This window comes from Gymnogyps californianus, chromosome 5, assembly GCF_018139145.2.
Source record: "Gymnogyps californianus isolate 813 chromosome 5, ASM1813914v2, whole genome shotgun sequence".
In the NCBI taxonomy this organism is placed as follows: domain Eukaryota; kingdom Metazoa; phylum Chordata; class Aves; order Accipitriformes; family Cathartidae; genus Gymnogyps; species Gymnogyps californianus.
The window spans coordinates 3,289,910-3,308,779 of NC_059475.1; the positions used below are offsets into that span (position 1 = coordinate 3,289,910).

The window sequence follows — 18,870 nt, forward strand, 5'->3', positions numbered from 1 at the left end:
TTCTGGGATGCAGTGCTAACTTAGGAAGAGCAAAAAACTAAATTACTAATAGACAGCTAAAATGTTCTCTCCAAAGATTGAAGTTCTCTAACAACATTGTTAACTATGAGATCTACATATATCAAAACACAAACAAATGTGTGCTCTTAATTCAAAGATCAAATCCTACAGTGAGTAAAACCAATATCCATCTCTCCTAAATAAATACCAGAAAAGAGGAACTAAAGTCACAGGCCAGTGGATGTTAAAATAATAAGAACTCGTAAGGGGGTGGATTGTATTTTTAATTCATATTTATCTTAAAAAAAAAATCCAAGAGTTTTTTTCTTTTTTTTTTTTAAACACCTAGATGGAAATTGCAACTATGTAGCCACACTGAATCTTTAAGTCTTGCTAATAAACATCTTTAAAGTAGTTTTTATTTATACCCTGAAAAACAACAGAGAAAAAATAGAAGGGCTTGCAGATGAAGAATTCTCAGAATACCAAAATAAACACTACTTGTTGTACAAGAGGCTACAGGCAAGTTAGCCTAGATGAGTGTATATGTGAATTTCACCTGGTTCTAAATATACCATGTATTTTTAAAACAGCTTGTTTTGATTATAGCTCTTTTCACCCAAGCTTATATACAGCCTGTTTGTTAGACTGCAAGTTAGACTACAGCACACCAAACATTAACAAACCCATTATCAGACATTTGTACACAGTAACAGAAGAGTAGGAAAAAATAATCACTAGCTCATCTTTCAGGGCTACATCCACTACTAAAAACAAACAAAAAGCATTTCACCAAAACATTCTTCCTATAAATAAACTAAGGAAAAATGAAAACAATAGTTTTAGACTTCATAAAATCTTTTTATTGAAGGGATTGATGGGACATCATAACAGCACTAAAGTTCACCCCCAAATACAAGAAAAGATAAAACTAATTCTAAATTTAATCTAGTTAAAACATCTATTTATGAACAAGATAACCTAAGTTAAAAGCACAGTATAAACAGCAAGTTGCTAACAACAGGCAAGCAGATGTCTGCCGGGTAGGGGTGCCATGTTAGGTCCTCAATATACTCCACTATATTATTTAAGTGTAGCTACCCATCTTTTTGCCCAAACATAGAGCATACTTTCAGATAACTTCACATTCTGAAGGTTTTGGATGAAAGTTGTCTGTTTCTACGCCTTGCAAAGAAAGAAATGTTAGGGAAGTTGAGGTTTATTGATATAGTCAGTGAAGAATTCTCAACATTAACTCCTATCTCCATCTGACTTAAACTAGCGTAGATGAAGACAAATCTATCCAGAAATTTTCTAACAGTAAGAGCCAAGTAAGATTTAGCAACTGAAACTCAACATAGACAAGACTAAAATTATAGTTGTCTGAAAATGCAATGGAAAGAGTCATGTTCATCTTTGCTGTCAGAATGGGATGAGAGAAATGGAGGACACGTCTGCTCTGACATACATTTGCACATCTGAAATCCTTTTGGATTGCTATCATTTCTGGACACATGGCTCTCTACTGAGATTAATGTCTTTTATTTAGAAGTCAGTACCACATCTTGCTAGAGTAAGAAGTATAAGCCATGTCACCTCAAGGCTGAACAGTTGTGAATACTGTAAATGGAGTTGCACTTAAAATGCCAAGGAAATCTCAGCTGCTGCAATGTTTGGCAAGCCCTTTACTTAATGTACTTTCTGCAACTGTATTCTTCATATTATGTACAATTCAAAACTTCATTTCTACATCTATGACATCCTGTATTATTTAAAACTTCTCTGGAGGAAATCCAAATAACACTGTTATTAAAATGGCAACTAAATCCTTAAGTTCATCGTTATAAAACAATACCAGGGCAGTCTTCAGACCAAGTGTTTAGATATTTCTTACATGCAAGACATCAAACAGTATTTCTGAGATTGTCTAAGGAAGATCATTCTATAGAGACACACCTGAATTTAACGGAATACAAATGTAAACAGACACACACTATTTTTAACTGAAGCATGCAGTAGTGACAAAATATTTACTATAGATAGAATGCAACTAAAGATGGCCTGCTGGGGACTCACTTTAAGACACAACTGGCAACCTAGTAAAGCCGAAGCCAAACCACAATTATAGGCAGGGTTTTTTTCCACATTACAGTAAAGTGCTCTTATTTACACACAGCCTCTGACAGAAAGTTCTCATCTGCCCCTATATATACATTGCTGAACACAGAAATTCTGAACAGGACCATCACAAATAAAATAAAATAAAAGTTAGAAGGTTTTTTTGTACTTGCCTTGCACAGGAATGAAAATAAAGTATGATAAATTTAAGACCAAAAGATTAGAAGTGCAAGATTAAGATGGATCTTAATAAGAGTGTTGCTGTATTACAGAAGCATAATATTTGTCCATCAGCTTATAAAATTCTTAACATACATACTAAAATTGTAATCCTGATAAAAGTTGCTGTGAATTCATCAACTGTGCTTTTATTTGCGCTAGGTACCAGAGTCTCTGTCAAGTAAACTCTAGTCTTCTTCATCCAAAACGAGCATCTTGTTGTCATTTACAGAAAGATCTACATGAAATTCTACCAGCAAAATGAACCCTAGCCTGCAACACCTTAATGGCAAGAACTGGTAGTCACTTGGACCTCATCTACCTTAAGTTCAAAATTTAACTTTTAAATGCAGCAGCATCCTGTATGTTTCGCAGATTAATTTACAAATTTTAAGCACACAAACCCTGAATTTTGTAGAATACACTCTAGAAGGCACAGAAAGGGCATCATTAAATCCACTAAGACCATAATTAAATCATAACTGAATGTGTTTACATTAAAAATGAAAGTTCTCTAATTTCTCAAAGTAAAAAGTTAATTTTCATTTTTTCTGTGAAAAATTCTAGGAAGAATAAAATTAATTTTAAGTTCTTGCACAGCGATTTGATTTCATCAAGTTCATCTTCCAAGGTCAGAGTACAGTTTGACTAGGGTAATCTCTAATAGAAGGTAACTCCCAGAAAACAAAAAGCATTGCCAAGAATCCAGTTATTTTATCAAGACAATGTTGATGTATTTCATTTCCAGCTGTCCATACAAGAAAAACTTGTCAGTTTTACTCTGTGTAAATGTAACAGATAAAGCACATCTACATAAGATTAGAACGCTCTTCTCTCTGTGAATTAGACATCCACAACAAGTTGTCTTACTCTAAACAGCTGTTTCAGGTTTATGTGAGCTAGAACTGATGCCTTTAAATTACTAGCTGACCACCACACTACAAGTATACTAGAAAAGTCTACTTCTCTGACACTTTAGAAAATGTGCATCACTGCTGCAGAATAAATTGCATTTACTTTTATAATCTACAAGATGTGCAAATACACAAGTACCAATTTGCCATTTTTTAACGAGATACACACCAGTATGAGCCTCTTCCTTACACACATGAACTCAGTGAATGTAAGGAATTAAGTACAGGGATGCCATTAGAAATTGAGTGTTTTCATACTAAAAACAGAGTAGTAGTTTTGGTATAGAAGCAATCAATCTGGCATTCCTTCTTTTACAAAAGGAGTTTCCATCTGCCATCAGAATGGTCTAACTGGCTGATTCAGCTAAATATATAAAACAGGAAAAGTGTACATACAAACAATTCAATCCAATACTCCTGAAGATAAAGTACTCTAAAATCAACTACAAAGACATGTTACAAGCTACATGCCAAGCCTGAGGGAGAAATAATACATTGGTTACATAGTGATTTAGTAATTCATGCAATTATACTAGTATTTGTACAACTAGTTAAATTGATCTTCACATCTCTTTCTACTAAATTGAAAACAACTACCATGATAAAAAAAGTGCACTACTAAATCCCTTCTTTCCTGAAAAAAATACAACACAGCTGTCAGCAAATTTAAAGTTATACTGCTTCTACCCCTCCTTGAAATCCACAGCTAAACAACTGGTCATTTGAGACAACAGTTCAAAAGAATGCTCAGCTTGAAATAATTAACAAAAAAGTTTGAATAGTTTCAAATATTATAGTCACCACAAAGTTTTCCTAGTGAACACTTATTAGAATTTAAAAAAAAAAAACTTGTTTCACTTCATCAGAAATTTACACCTATGAAGTAACTGACTCTACCATAACAACAACAAAAACCTGTCAAATACAGAAGTTATTTCTGATTGTAGCAAGAATAATGAAATATTTTTGACTTTTGAAAGCACCATCAATTGTCACCTTCCACAATCATTTGAGCTTAAGCACCACTGAGGACAAAGTGGCATAGTTTCACACCATGACAACAGTATTTTTCAACAGCAATCTACAAAAATCCATAAACTGCTGTATGTTTATATAAAATTGCAGTAAAATTTCTCTCTCAACTGAACTACAAGACTTGCTTTCCTACAGATTTCACATGAAACCACACAATTATGTCATTCTTGAAAATGGGAAATTTTTTTTTTAACTGCATTAATCTTTTAGAAATGTTTAGAAAGAAATGTTTACATGTAAGTAGCTTACTAGATTTAGGAAGGAAAGCTGAGAACTGAAAAAGGAAAAGAGGAACAGTACAGTTTAGAGCTTGGGTGATTCTATTCAGCCACAAATTCAAGTATAACAGTTTACAGATCATACAATTGGTTAATGGCATCCATTAATGTAGCAGACCTGAAATAGCGGCTAAAGAGAAGCCACAATTACTACAACAAAAAAAACAAAGAACAATTTTTGCCTGCAGCACATGATTTAACACAGGGAGCAGCAAAGGTTGGAAACTTCTTTCTGATTTCCATCATACCATTGTAACACAACTAGATTAACACGTATTACTTTTTAGTTTCTATCCCTGAGTAATTGCCAGTACCAATTACCATACCACGAGTCATACAGTGATTACATTATAATGAGAGCAGTGGAAACAGAAGGGTTTAAAACAACTGTTTTAAAGGGTATAAACAGTAACTACAATATTTAAGGATATGCAAACATTTGTAAAAATAAAAAGTACTCTTGGAATAATGTATGCAAGTATAACATCATCATGACATACTTGGGACAACAACCAACCATGCTAGAAAGTGCAAGGCTATCAACAGTTAACTGACGCCTGAAAGCGGCCTCTGCTTTGCCTACAACCAAATGCTTTTCAAAGTGTTCAAAGTTCACTTGTATTCTTTTTAACTAGAATGGATAAAAACGAGAAGTTCTGTAGACACCAATCACCTTTCCTAACTACACACTACTGCCCTATGTAACACATTTAGCACTACAGGCTGTATGTTGGTACACTGCATCCACCAGAAGTCAATAATTAGTAACTCCAAGCAAGACCAAAAAAAAACCCCCAAATTCAAACTCTCCAAAAGGAACTAAATGAGTTAAACAACACATTCGGACTTCTACACTGCCGTGACAACTCTGCATGTATTCACAAGGTAGCAGCCTTAAACTTTTCAAGTTTTTAAATCAAAGTCCATAACAGTATCAGAATGGCCTGCTTTCTCTCCCAGAATGGCCTGTATGTAATTCTTAAGCATGTGAATGAATCAGGCAGTTAGAAACAACATTAAAAAAATACTAGTGACAGAAGAAAGTCCATCAAGTTCTGTTAAACAAAAGGATGTAGATACGACTTCACACTCAGGCTAAGCCAAAGAAATGCCAGACACTGGGAAAGCACACTGGATGGAAAGGGCTGATGCTCCCCGCTTGCCCTGCTTTTATATCTTTCTCAAAGAGAGCAAGCACCAACAGATACTTCAGGAAAGTACTAAGCTAGATTCATCTTCCCCTAACATAACCTGACTCTTCAGTAAATTAAACATACAAAAAGCCAACAAAATTCCACAAAGAATACAAAAATTATCAAAAGATACCTTCCTTTCAAAATGTCCATACCTGTGGAAGTGCAGTATTGAGCTGTCTCTGCAAGGAATCTCTCTCATGACCAACTTCATGTAGCTTGCCCTGGGTCAATGCTAGCGTCTCCTGAGTTTCTCTTAGTGTTTCCAGAAGGCGATCCCTTTCTTCCAACATGGATACCATTAATTGCTCAAAATGGGAATCAGCATCTGACTGTAACGGGGAACCTGAACCATGGCCTCCATTTCCCCCAGAGGGAATCTCTGCCTCACTGATGGTTGGCATCACCTCACACATCATCTTGAAACAAAATAAGACAAAACAAAGACCATAAATTTAAGTCAAACAAATCCAAACAGGATAAGCAAAGGAACTTTGGATACTATCCGTAATACCAACTTAGCTTTCCCAATGATAGCATCAGCAAAGGTTGCCAACACCTTAGTGTTTGCCACTATTTCATTAAGACTGCGGGAGAAAAGGTATACAATCAATTTAATCAAGGCATCACTTCATAATGAGAATCTTGTGACTTCTTGCAAAACCAGATTTTTACAGCTACGTTTCAAACTGTGATCTCATTTTAATGGATTTATAGTTTTGTTAGGAGTAAACTTCTGCTGAGATGTTTAAAAAAACAAAGATAAGGCATGCAGCATGCTACCAAAAATTATGCACTTAAACCAGTAACTGATTACACTGCATATTTTGAGAATCATTATCTGCTTCTTCCAACGCTTGAAACATACAAAGATAGTATCTAAAACAGTAGTTTGAGTTTACGCTGGCTGTAGAAAGTCTATGGTAAAAGCGATGCATATAAATTAGTGGTAAATCCAAATAGTCCAATTCAGGACATACACATGTAAAGCAAGATAAAAAGCAGAAAATTCATTACAAAGTGGTAGCAGCTGTCACTGTGAATAACAAAAGTAAAGGTAAGCAAAAATAATTAAAGGCAGAGTATGAATAGTTAACAATGCAAATGTAAGTACTGTACTACTGTTAAACTCGAAGGACTTTTAAAAGACCCTAACAGATCCTTACAAGAGGCTCAGGCACCAAGTTTTTAAAAAGCATGGAAAAAAAACACTAATATAATTACTGCACACTCTCACTGAACCACTAAGGCTTCTGAAGTTCTTCAGACCGCCTCTCTCAACATCACAAACCTACAAGAACCTAAGGCAAATCAGAAAAAATAGTTCTCTTAACCTCTCAGGTACCACAAAGTTTGTTCTCAGCCTTAAATTTCACACTCTTATCTTAACATTTTAAAGAACAATTGAACTTATTCTGAGCCTTACTGTGGGACCTCTCAATCCCTTGAAAGACTCAGAACAGCCTGAAGTGCTTTGTAACATTTTCATGCATGATTACCATAAGCTCTGTATTTTCAACACCACTACATTATTTACCTTGCTTAATAAAATAAAAAGGCTTGGAAAACAGGCCCCAGGTTTCCTGCAGTACCAGTTCTTCTCTGTTTTTAGTAGTTTTTTGTTGTCCCCAAAAACCTTTCAGATTGCAAAGCATCCATTCAGCTCTAGTCCAATGTCTATTTAATTGAAACACCCCGTGCACGTGAAAACAAATAAACCTGCCGAGAAACGAGCAGATCCAGTAAAAAGCAGCAGCAGCCTCAGCTAACTAGCCAAGTCCCCAGAACAGAAGAATGTGAAAATAAACTGTCTCAGCTTCCCATCCCTCTATTACTGGCCCACAGGTCCTGCAACAGCTGGGATGGAGGAATCATGTGCTGAGGAAAAAAAAAAAAATGTAGTCTGATGGCAGTGGTGCAACAAGCTTCAATAGTTCATCGCTCATAAATTCCACTCAGGTCACAATCGCATTATTAAAGAGAGTACGGACAGCATGGGAAAACAGTACGAGCTTTCTCGTACAGGATTTAGAAAAGCCTCCCTTCCTTTCTCTTCTATTAATTCCAACGGGAGGCTCTCCTTCCAGTTTCCTGGGTCTTCGTTCAAACATTTATAATCCCAAGAGCAAGGCGCTGGTATCGCTCTGGAAGGCGAGGAGAAGGCAGACCTGTTGTTTCCTCTGCGTTAGTCCTCCACCCGTGCTCGGCCCGGCCGGTCCCACCGACGATGCTCCGGAACCGAGATATTCAGCCGAGAGGGGTGAAAGAAACCCGTCGAGAATGGAGGCAGCGCCCGGGAAGCACAGGCGGTGGAGAAAGGCCCCGAAGAGAGACCGGGGCACCGGTAGCTCGCCGCCCGGGTCTCGCCGCTCCTCTTCCCCACGGTAGGGCCCGACAAACAAAGATGCTGGCGGAGAAGATGGGGCTTTTCTGCTCACCCCCGCCCCTCACGGGGAGCGCCGGGCCGGGCCTCCCTCCCTCCCCGCCGGAGGCCCCAGCGGCGCCGGGAGCGCGGCCCCGCAGCCGCGGCAGCCCGCGCACAGCCGGCTCGGGCTCAGCGCAGCCCCTGAGGAGCGAGCCCGGCCGCGGAGGCCCCGGCGCCGCGAGGGGCCGAGCGAGCCCTCCCTCCGGTCCCTACTGAGCGGCGGGGCCGGCGCGCCCGCGGCGGGAGCACTCGCGTCCCTCCGGGCCGGGCCCGGCTCCGCCCGCCGCCGCCTCCACGTCCGTGGTGGCCGGCGAGGGGCCGGCTGAGGCCGGGTAGGTGCCGCTGCGTCCCGCGGCGGCGGCGACCTGGGCCCGGCGGTGCCGCCGCGGCCTCAGGGGGCGGCAAAGGCCCTGCGCGCTCGGAAAGCCCCGATCGCCGCCGCCGCCACCGCCGGCCCCCGACCTGCCGCCCGCCGCGCCAGCACCGAGCGCCGCCGCCTCCCGCTTCTCCCGGCGCCCTCTGCGGCTCCTGCATAAATCAGTGCGGGGCCCACAATGCACCGCGCGGGGAGGCTCGGGCGCTCCTGCCCTCCTTCCCCACCGTCCGAGGCCGCGGGTTCGAGACCCGGTCCCCCGTAGAGGCCGTGCTGCAGCCCCGGTGAGCACCTTTTCCCTCCCCCTACAAGCGATACTCCCGCCGCCCACGGGTGTCCGCCCGAAAGCAGGGCTGCCACGTCTCTGGAGCAGAGCCCCAGGGTAGGACGCGTGCTTGCTGAGGGCTGAGCAACAGGGCAGGACTGGAGTCATCACCGCTGCGTGTGCCAGAGTCGCCCCGCAATCACAGTCCTTCCCGGGGCCTGCGTGTCGCGGCATGGCCCTTGCCAGGCAGGTCTGCCCGCTCCTGCCAACATTGCGCTGCCTGCTCCAGGCATCGCCCACTGAGCAGGAGCTGGGCCCTGCCCCGATCCCTCGGCCCGCTCCCATCGCCTCAGCCCGCTCCCATCGCCTCAGCTTGCCCTCTCGTCCTTGACCTGCTCCCCAGGCCTCAGCCCGCTGCCTGTGCCCTCCACCTGCACCCTTGCAGCATACATTCAAAAATATTTGGGGGGGGGGTGGGAAGCCGTGTGTCCAAGCCTTGCGGCTCGCAGAGCTGTGAGGTGATGCTTTTAACCAATTACACGGTGTAACTAACGGCTCTGTGGTGAGTAAAGCGGCTGGAGGAGTCAACGCCTGCCTGGGTCTCCGGGCCGCAGAGAACAACAGTTGAAGCGGTGTAAGAAGCCGTCTGCTGCCATAATTCATACAACGTGTGTGTGTGCGCTGTCCAAAGGCTTGGCATGGGCGACAAAGGCTTTTCCCGCCTCGCCCCGTGAGGAAGCTGTGCCACCATGTCCTCAGCACAGCTCCAGCAAGGGGTGACTTCGCCGGCGTAGCTTATTCTCCACAGCAAACAGGGTTTGGCTACACTGACAAAAGTACTCTTTTTTTTTTTTTTTTCCCCCGTGTAAGCTGTTTCCAAAACAGCATATAACGTTTTCCACTTGCGTTTATATAGCTTTTACTCTGTTCCTGGAGGATTGTGTTTCTAAAGCTTTTACCATGCACGTGAATAAGGTTGGAGTTTGTAGGCAAAGCTTAGAAAAATCTTTTTTCCCTCTTCCATTTGTGTTACCACTACGAATAAAGCATTTGCATTTTGGAACCTATTCTTGCTTTTATAGTGGAAAGCTCTGAAAAGCATCAAGGGCCAGTTAGACAGAGGCACGTCATGCCAAAAAGTAGCAGTCTCTGCACTGAAGGTTGTGCAGATTTGTGACCGGATTACGTGACACTTAATTTGTAAACACAACATATCGACGCCTAGCACTGGATAGAAATTATCATTAATGAGTCACTCTTTTTTCCCCCAAATACGAAAATGTTTACAATTACAATTTTACTGCATTGTGCTCTTTCCCTTTGGTATTTGAGCCTTTAGGGTGAATTCAGGTCACATTTTTAAGCTTTTCCTCTACAGCCATGAGGTCTAGATGTTTTTTTCCCCTCTTGAAGTTTCTGATGTAATCACATGACTCTGGGAGGTGGAGCTTTACGGAAAAAGCCAAATATTATGAAGCGCGTTCAAATCACGAGTTCTGCCAAATACTGGTTAGCACAGATTTAATGCTGAGTAATACACTATTGAAGTGTAATTGTATAAATACTGAGATCTGACTTTTCAATATAGAAAGAGTAGCACAAAAATTCCAAAATCAATTGTGCTCTTCCTGAGGAAACTTCCCAATGTTATGAATTAACCTGTGTTGTCAAATAGTCTCAGTATAGCTCAATGCTATTATTTATAAGCTTTGATATATTTATATTGATATATTTAGAAACTTATAAGCTTAGATTTTAACATAAACTACTTAAAATGATCATGGGAGGGGAGGAAGGAAGGCATCATTCACCTGGCCCTCTCCTTCAACCTGCTACCAAGGGTTTAACCCAGACTCAGGGTTTCTTTCACATAATTCGCATTAATGTAGAACTATCAGCAAAATCTGGGCCATGCTTATGAAGCACAGCAACGTATTTCTGGAGTCAAAGGCAGTTACTTAATGCTTAAAACTCGGTCCTGAAGATTACCTTGAATGTAATCAGCTCATTATTTCTAAGCACATTTCTACAGATAAATGCTTCTATTTCATTGCCCCAAACTCTGTCTTTACCTGCATCAACAAAATTGTCTCCCATAACTCGCATGCAATTCATCAGTGACTGTATTCCTTATATACCACAGGTGCTGATTTTGTCTGATTCTTTAAAGAAAACAAAATCTTTAAAGAAAACAAAAATACCCTGCCAGCTTGACCTGCTTGTTGAAAAGTTAAGCAAACCACTAGTAAAGATACTCAAACTTTTCATATGCAAGTGAAAAACAAACCCAGTTTTCTAAGAATGGTCACAAATACATAGGATGAAAATGTATCGGCAGAAGAGGAGAGATGGTATTTCCTTACCTCTCAGACTAGGATTTCAGATAGTTCTTTCCTTCCTCTACAATGCAATATTCAGGAGGGTAATATAAAAATATAAATAAGTCAAATTGATACCAGTCTAGTAAAGTGAGACTTTAAAAACTGAAAAGCATTTTAAAAAGCAAAGAAATTCCTCTTGCTCATTATTTAAAAAAAAAAAAAATTATAGTAACTTTTCGGAAGATTAAAGTTTTTTTCCCTGCTATCTTTATTTTGTTGTCACTTATACTGCAAGTCTAATATCAAAGTGACAGCCTGCTTAATTTTTAGCAGAAAGTCCTCAATATTGAAAATTACTGATTTCATTGTGAAATCATTTATGAATAATAGTCTAGGCACCAGCTCTTCAAATAATGCTCTGCAGGCAAAATAGTCTTTACACCTGTAGTGGCAGAACAGCCATTTCGGACATTACATCCACTGATCTACTCTAGGTCCAGTTTATACAGTTTCTAGATTCATGCTTAAACTTGCACAAAAAATATTTTTGAAGCAAAGAAGAGTATCACATGTTAATTCTGAGAGGTGGAAAACCATATTTTACAGACAAACTGGTAAAGGTATATGAAGAAATGCTAATTTTTCTATCATTCTCCAAATGGAGACCTGCAGCTGAACTATCGTACCTGAACTATTGCATGATGAAATTTTAAATAAAATTTGCAGGCATAACAATTCAAGTATGCTAAAATAAGCTACCATCAACTGATTACAATCAGGTATTTCTTAGGCTGCTTTATCACCAGAAAAGCAAAATTTTTCCACTGACAAAAAGGAGCATGGAATTTCATCCCAGCCAAAGTTTCCACACTGCAGTTGCTTCAGTGAATTCAGAAATTTATTTCAGAATTCAGAATTTTATTCAGAAGGGAACAATTTGTAGGATTGGGACCACAACTAGTTTTGGAAAAGAAATTGAAAAATTACAAAAACTACACATTTCAAAATATTTTCAAGAATTTAAGGGAATTATCTTGTTGCCACTAATTGACCAGCAACAAACAGTTCCAGCATAGTGGCAGAGATCTGAATATGAAAGCCAGCCTAGGCAACTGGTTCCCGATGCTGAGGTTTTTCCCTGTGGCAGGGTCACTGCCAAGCGCTAACTCTTCACCGCAGACCTTATAGGTTGTGCCTTGCCCCTTCCGAAGCTGAGGTCTGACTTTTTGTTCCCTGCAAATACGTTTCTCAGGTGCGTCAGTTGTGGTGGTGAGGGCGATGCAGTCACGAGATACCTTTACTGATAGGACAGTGCTCATTATTTTGTCCTCATCCTTTGGGAGTCAGAGTTCAAATGTGCTGAAATTGTTTGACCTGGCTCTGCCTAACCAACATTGCAAGTCGAGGAAGTCCTTCCAGGTCAGAATCCAGGTGGACAGTGCATGCCAGGAAAGGCAAAATCCACACCTTTCATCTTGATTACTTTTGCTGTACCACTTCTGTGGATGAAGAGGACTTCAGTCTAAGGAGCTGTCTAGGCAGCATCTTCAAAATAATGCGTTCAAGCAAAACCAAAACAAGGCTGAAAAATAAAGTGGCATTTACGGCTGCATGAACAAACAGAATTTCACTTCAACTCATCACACATAAAAAATGAAAACTAATAATGTTAGTAGAAAGAATCTGGCCTGACTGGATTTGCGTTTAACGTATGAGTCAGATGGAGATTTTGTGAATATAGGGGCAAAAGGTTAACCACCGTAATAGGCCCAGAGTTGATAATCTCTATCAAATTGGACACTGCAATACATCCAGTCAGATTAACTGATCTCAGAGCTGGGTTATGTAGAATAAATTAATATGTGAATCTCGATATTCACCTAGATTCTAAAAGATGTCATTACATTTTCTCTCAGTTTGGGATGACTCAGAATGTGGTTGTTTTTTCTTTTGAAACTAAGTTTTGTTTTGTCCTTAAATCGTTAAAACCAAAAATAAACAGTCATACCAACTATAATCACGCTTCATTATGAAAGCAAAGAACCTACCACACAATTCTGAAATGGAGAATAAATATGAATGAACTCTATAATAATTAATCTTCACTTCAACCAGTTTGTTAGCAAGGCACAGACATGCTCACATTCAGCTTTCTCAGCTCCTCACATCTGTGGTTGGACTTCCCATCTAAGAGGCAGGAGTTTTTAGCTGTAGACCCTCCTCAGCCTCAAGGAGTTGTCACCTTTATCTTTGTCACCTTCAAATCACGTATCACTCTCGACACAAGTTTCAGAGAAGAGATGGAAATGTCAGTGGTTAGGGACTTTCTTGAGAAAAGGGTTTCAGCCTCAGGTGGGAACAGAGTTCCCGTGGCATATAAATGTCTGCTATATAAAACAGAGGCACTGTCTCCTCATACCTAGCTCTATAAAGAGCTAGGTATTTATTCATGCCCAAAAGGATGGCTTAGTCCAGGACGGAACTTGAATCCAGAATATCCTAGTTAAGGAACATGCCTCCCACATGACATACTGCAAATACCTTCGTTAGGCATCTCGTTTTGTGAATGCTACGCTCAAAACCCAGACTGTGGATACAGCAGGATTTCTGAGGTGCCTCAAAAATATCTGAAAGGCCTGATTTTGAAGCCATATTGCTATGCCCGTGTGCAGTCCACCGTAGCCCAGAGAAGATCAGCGTAGGGTCAGGGCTTCAAATGCTACAAACATGACGGAATAATCAGATCTTTGTGTAATGCTCTGTGTTGCACATAATACACATGAAATAATAAAGTCAGGAGAACTCCCAGGTTCTGCAAATACCAAAATATTTCTCAGCATTCCTATTTACTTTGTAGTACAAGGAAAACTGTTTCCTTTTTTCTTCCTCCTGGGCACATAACCCAAGATATACCATACGACATGAAGAGCACTACCAGCTCAGATCTTTTTAACTCAATGAGTATGTCTCTTTTGTCAGTTCAGCAAGAGGTCTGGCTCCCTGTCCATGTCATTTAGTGAGATGTAACACTTGTAGACATGTCCAGAAAGAGCCACACTCTACATCAGCTGACAGCAAAGTAATCAGTTCAGAGACGCAGGTTAAATATCTCTCCACTCTTTGCACCTCAAAACCACATGATGAAATTCAAACAAAAGCTGTTAAAAACAGGGAGGAGGGGGGGGAAAGCTTTCCTTTCCTGTCACATGATAAATTAGATCCTAATGTTTATCCAAGCTCAGCAAAACAGCAACCTCTTCCTGCCAGCGAGTTTTGCACGGCAAAGTGTCGGGGTCCGGCCGTGCCGAGCTGCCTTCCCTGCTGGCAGCGCGGCTCTGAGGACAAACACCTGCTGCCACCCGCTCGCTGCGAGGAAGAGCTTCTCGCAGCAGCAGGCGAAGGAGCAAAGCGCTCCTCCGTTCGCTTCACAGCAGCCCAGGGTTGCATCCGCTGCTTTCTCTGCCCACAGAGTGCTTTATGGTTCATTTGTACTGAAATTTCCTTTGTGAGCCTCAAAGCCACCCTACGCTAGCACAAAACCTCCGCTGAAAATAGTCCAAGATCGCCTACGCATTTTTTTTTTTCCTTCTGAGTCAAGCCGACGGTACCTTATTTACTCCTTGTCCTTTACAGATGACTTAATGACTTATCAGCAAAATGCACTTTGAACACATTTCAGGCATTTCATACCAAAATGAATAGATGAAAGAGCAGGATTTTTGCCAACAGCACTGATTATTCTTTTGTCAGTAGCTAGATGTGACCTGGACTATTCTGTTACCGCAACAAATGTCTCCAGAGGTTGCTAGACAGAAGAGACGCTTTGCCTGAGGGAGAAGGAATGAGAGGGGAAGAGGCTGGAAGGTGGCCTATAGAGAAGAGGACGGAGGTAATTAATGGTTATGCCCGTGTATAAAGATAAGTGCACTAGTAAATGTGTCAGCCCTTCGGCAACAGAAGCCGTGACTTCTACAAACCATGCCTTGACACAGTTCTTCTTTACATCGACGTTTTATTTATATTATATGGGTCTACATGGATCTATGTTGGATTTAGGCAGGTGTAAATCAAATCAGAATTGGCTGCTCTGAAATTTTAGAGTGTTTTGAGTTGGACTTACTGCATCTGTCAGGAAGAAAAGTCTCCACAAAACACACAAGAAACTGGAGACACGCAGAAAACTCTTAAGAGACCAGGTGAACTTACACGATTTATTTTAATGGGAATCATACTATGTCAAGACCATAAATATTTTCCAAATTTAGCTGCTGTTCCTGCAACCAAAAACACATATGCCCACTGAACTCAAAAAGGTTTTTAGCTTAGTTTCAGCTTCAGTTGTGCAATTTGCAGTTCAGAATTATCGCAGCTGTTGTCTTTTTTTGTATGGATTTACAGTGGCAGAAATCCCCTTGAGCTAGAAAGAATTTCTAAAGCAAAATACCATTTATTTCAATCTGGAGTGAAATATACCCCTAGTATCTAATGCAAATGTCGTCTACACTAAGTGCATCTACTGATTTCAGCACATCTTCAAATAGTTTTTTTGGAACTATAGTGAAAGATACCCACCTAAAAGTGCATTCAGTTATAAGTTCAGGGCAATAGGGTTGCGCATTATTTAGCTACACATTTTTTTAAAAAGAATATTTTTAGGAAAGGCCAGATTCATGTGACATAGTTGTGAATAATATTGGAAGAAGAAACTGGAGTCAAGAATTCAGAACCAGCTGTGATAATGCAGCTCCTGACTAACTAGAACAGGTTTGGATACATTCCACCTGGCTGACCACCTACATCATGAACCCATTTACCCTCGGTTGCCTCTGTAATCAGCGGAGCGAGAGAGCCACTCCATGGGAGTGATTCAGATCTTTGGTGTGGTCCATGAATCACCCGCTCAAGATGCTTGTCTCTTCTCATTGACTAGAGAGGGAGCCTAGGGCAGCTGCACTTCTGCCGTGGGAGCCGCAGTCTAAACCAGTGTGAGATGAAGCTGGACTGGGATGCTGGATACGTGCGAGAAACAGCACAGCTTGTTTGTAGGAAAGCAAGTAAAATGAATGTGAATGTCCATAGAAATAAGCAGTGCTGTTATCAGCTTCATTGCTTTGGATTTAGCAGCCCAAGGTTTGTCTGTCTTGTTAATTTTAACTGGTGTGGACTTAAATTACTGTATTTGCAAGACTGGAGCCTAGAGCTTCAGAGCCCTGGCAATCTCTCAGGATATGTTAAAAAATCAATTACCAAGAAAAAAAGAATTATGTTCTTTTTGTTCCAAAACACCTTGTATACGCATGCACTGATCCAAGAGTGAGCTCTATAGACATTGAGCCTTTCACCTGTTTACTTCGCAAGACCCCAAGAGAGAACGGCAGTTGGTTTCTATGTGGATCATTTCAAAATTGAGGCTTCAGCTTTTAAAATGTTTTGAGACCTGTTAAGAGAAAAAATAAAATTAAAAGATTGCATTATTTTAATAATATATGCAATGAGCTTTATAGTCTGACTGGAATAAAAAGGATTTGCATGCGAAGTAACACTTCTGTTCCTGTAAATCAGAGTTTGAAGGAAAAAAATAGGGTTTTTTCACTTTGCCTGCTATGCAAAGGCTCCTACTGTTTCAAGTGGCTTTGAAGTAGGCACTAAGCAAAGTGGACCATGATTTCTATGTACTCAGGATCCTCTATTATTAGTCCTTCATACTGTAGTAGATAAAAGCATTTAAAAAATAAAGAGATCTCAAATAGCACTTAAGCCTATTTTTAATCCTTAACTGACTAACTTTCAAGTGATAACATACCTTTCATTACATGCACATTGCCTGCACGAAATTGTATGCAGCAATCGCTATCTTTGTTAGTCAGATGCATGCCGAATTGAAATATTAACCTGTGTATGTGAAGATAACAATGTTGGTAAGGTATTAGTCCTAAATCGTATGTGTGTAAACAAGGCAAAATGATTTTTCTGTGCAACCAGCTTCAGCTTATAGGCAAATGAGAATGTAAATAACGCTTTCAGGGAATCACTAGTTTATGTACACGAGTTAAATGTTTATTTTCACCATTTTAGAACTCCCCACTGTCTTAACAGTATTTACTAAAAATATTAATTTGCTAAAATGAATTGGCTGAGATGGTGACTAAAAAACAACATGGCATCAAAATGAAGTCATAAAGAAAACTGCAACATAAAAATTCCAAAAACTATGAAAACTTGCAATGGCAGCAATGTGTTTTGCCAAAAAAAATCCCCAGTTTCAAGGTGATCCTAAGGCTCAGATGAAATAGTCTGCCAGTAGATACAGTGTATTAAACTGCTATCAAAGAAAGTTCATTTCCCAATATTATTTTCCTGTTCTGATTAATAGCAATTCTACCTAGGCAACCAAGTCATTTAGAACTAAATTTCACCTTCGGCATTTTGAGAAGAAGAAGGTTACTAGGTTAGGCTCTGACATGGAAAATAAGTATAGGTATAAGCCATATAATAGTAAACATTCAGCTCAGACCACCTACTAGTAGCCTTAAGCAGCAGAGTGACATTTAAAAGCAATCAGAGTCAGAAGAGAACCTTCAGGGAAAACAGCCAATACTTTAGAAAAAGCAGCTCTACTTTTGCCAGAGGAAAAAACCAAGACCTTTGGGATCAGTGCTCAAGTCAACTTGAAACAAATATTAAGAAAAATAATGGAAATGTAGTAAGTGGTGCTTCTCTTTTGCAAAATTATCATAGCATCTTTTTAAGTAAATTCCTTCCCTGCTTGCTTCTGTATTGGTCTGTCCTTACCTTTCAGCGGTATACCTGCGCCATAAAGCGTACACTACTCTGATGTTTAACTAACAAATACGTGAAAGGTAGTGCATGCCTGTCAACGTATAAGCCAAGAGAGCTGCAAGTGGTCTCATCCTTAGCTTTTGAAGAAACGCCATGACTTTGAGCAAAAATCCCTGCAAATCCATAAACCCAGAGCGTGCAGCACCCAGAGCGCCCAGACCTGGGCGAGACGTGCAGCGGGGAGGAGAACCCGCAGTGCCTCACGGAGAAGGCAGGACGCCAGCAGCATCCTCTCTAATGTCAACAGGAGCGGTAGCTGCCTCTGCACCGCCCTGCTTGCACAGGTTACACCCCTACCGCTGGATTCACGTTTCCCTTAAAGAAAGGCAGTTTCAAGGTTCCTGTCTGAAATTATAATTTTAGTGCTGCTAAGATATCCTGGCATTGAGATGTATGTGTTAAGGATGCCTAAGTCCTTGTCGAAGCATCTTTTTTAACAATGAATAAAAACACAATGAGGCCTCGCATCCTTTCTTGGCTTGCCATCGGCAGCGTGTCCGTTACTCGCCTGGCCAAACTTAGCTTCCCCCTACACAGGAATCTCCTCTGGAAAACTTACGGTCAGGGAGCATGCGAAGGATTTAAAAAACTGAGGAATGCCTTCTGCAGCCCTTGGAATCAGAAGTTTAGGGGATCCAGTGCAATCAGTACGCATAGTCAGAGAGTCTAAATAGCAGTAATTCTCCTGTGAACTATAAAGGCAGTGTACTTCAGTAAAATCTTCTCCATCAACATTACTAATCGTCATGTACAATACTTATGGCTTCCAGAGAGAATACCTAATTCTCCTGACTTCGATAGCAATTTCTCAATTATACAACTGAAGCTCAACTGAAGTGGCCAATTTCTGCCTCTCCTTCTAGAAAAGAAAAATCTGTTGTTAAGAACA

The 18,870-nt window shown here is 40.6% G+C and overlaps 1 protein-coding gene across 1 annotated transcript in view; it reads right to left on the reverse strand.

Moving 5' to 3' along the window:
* The window catches only part of PPFIA1 (PTPRF interacting protein alpha 1), a 59,795-nt gene extending 51,800 nt beyond the window's left edge, over positions 1-7,995 (reverse strand). Inside the window, exons 1-2 of the mRNA XM_050896951.1 lie at positions 7,295-7,995; positions 5,913-6,176 (exon numbers count right to left, since the gene is read on the reverse strand). Of these exons, the coding sequence (XP_050752908.1) occupies positions 5,913-6,176 (264 nt within the window). The 5' untranslated portion in view covers positions 7,295-7,995. The remainder of the gene's footprint in view (positions 1-5,912; positions 6,177-7,294) is intronic.
* Positions 7,996-18,870: the final 10,875 nt, after the last annotated feature.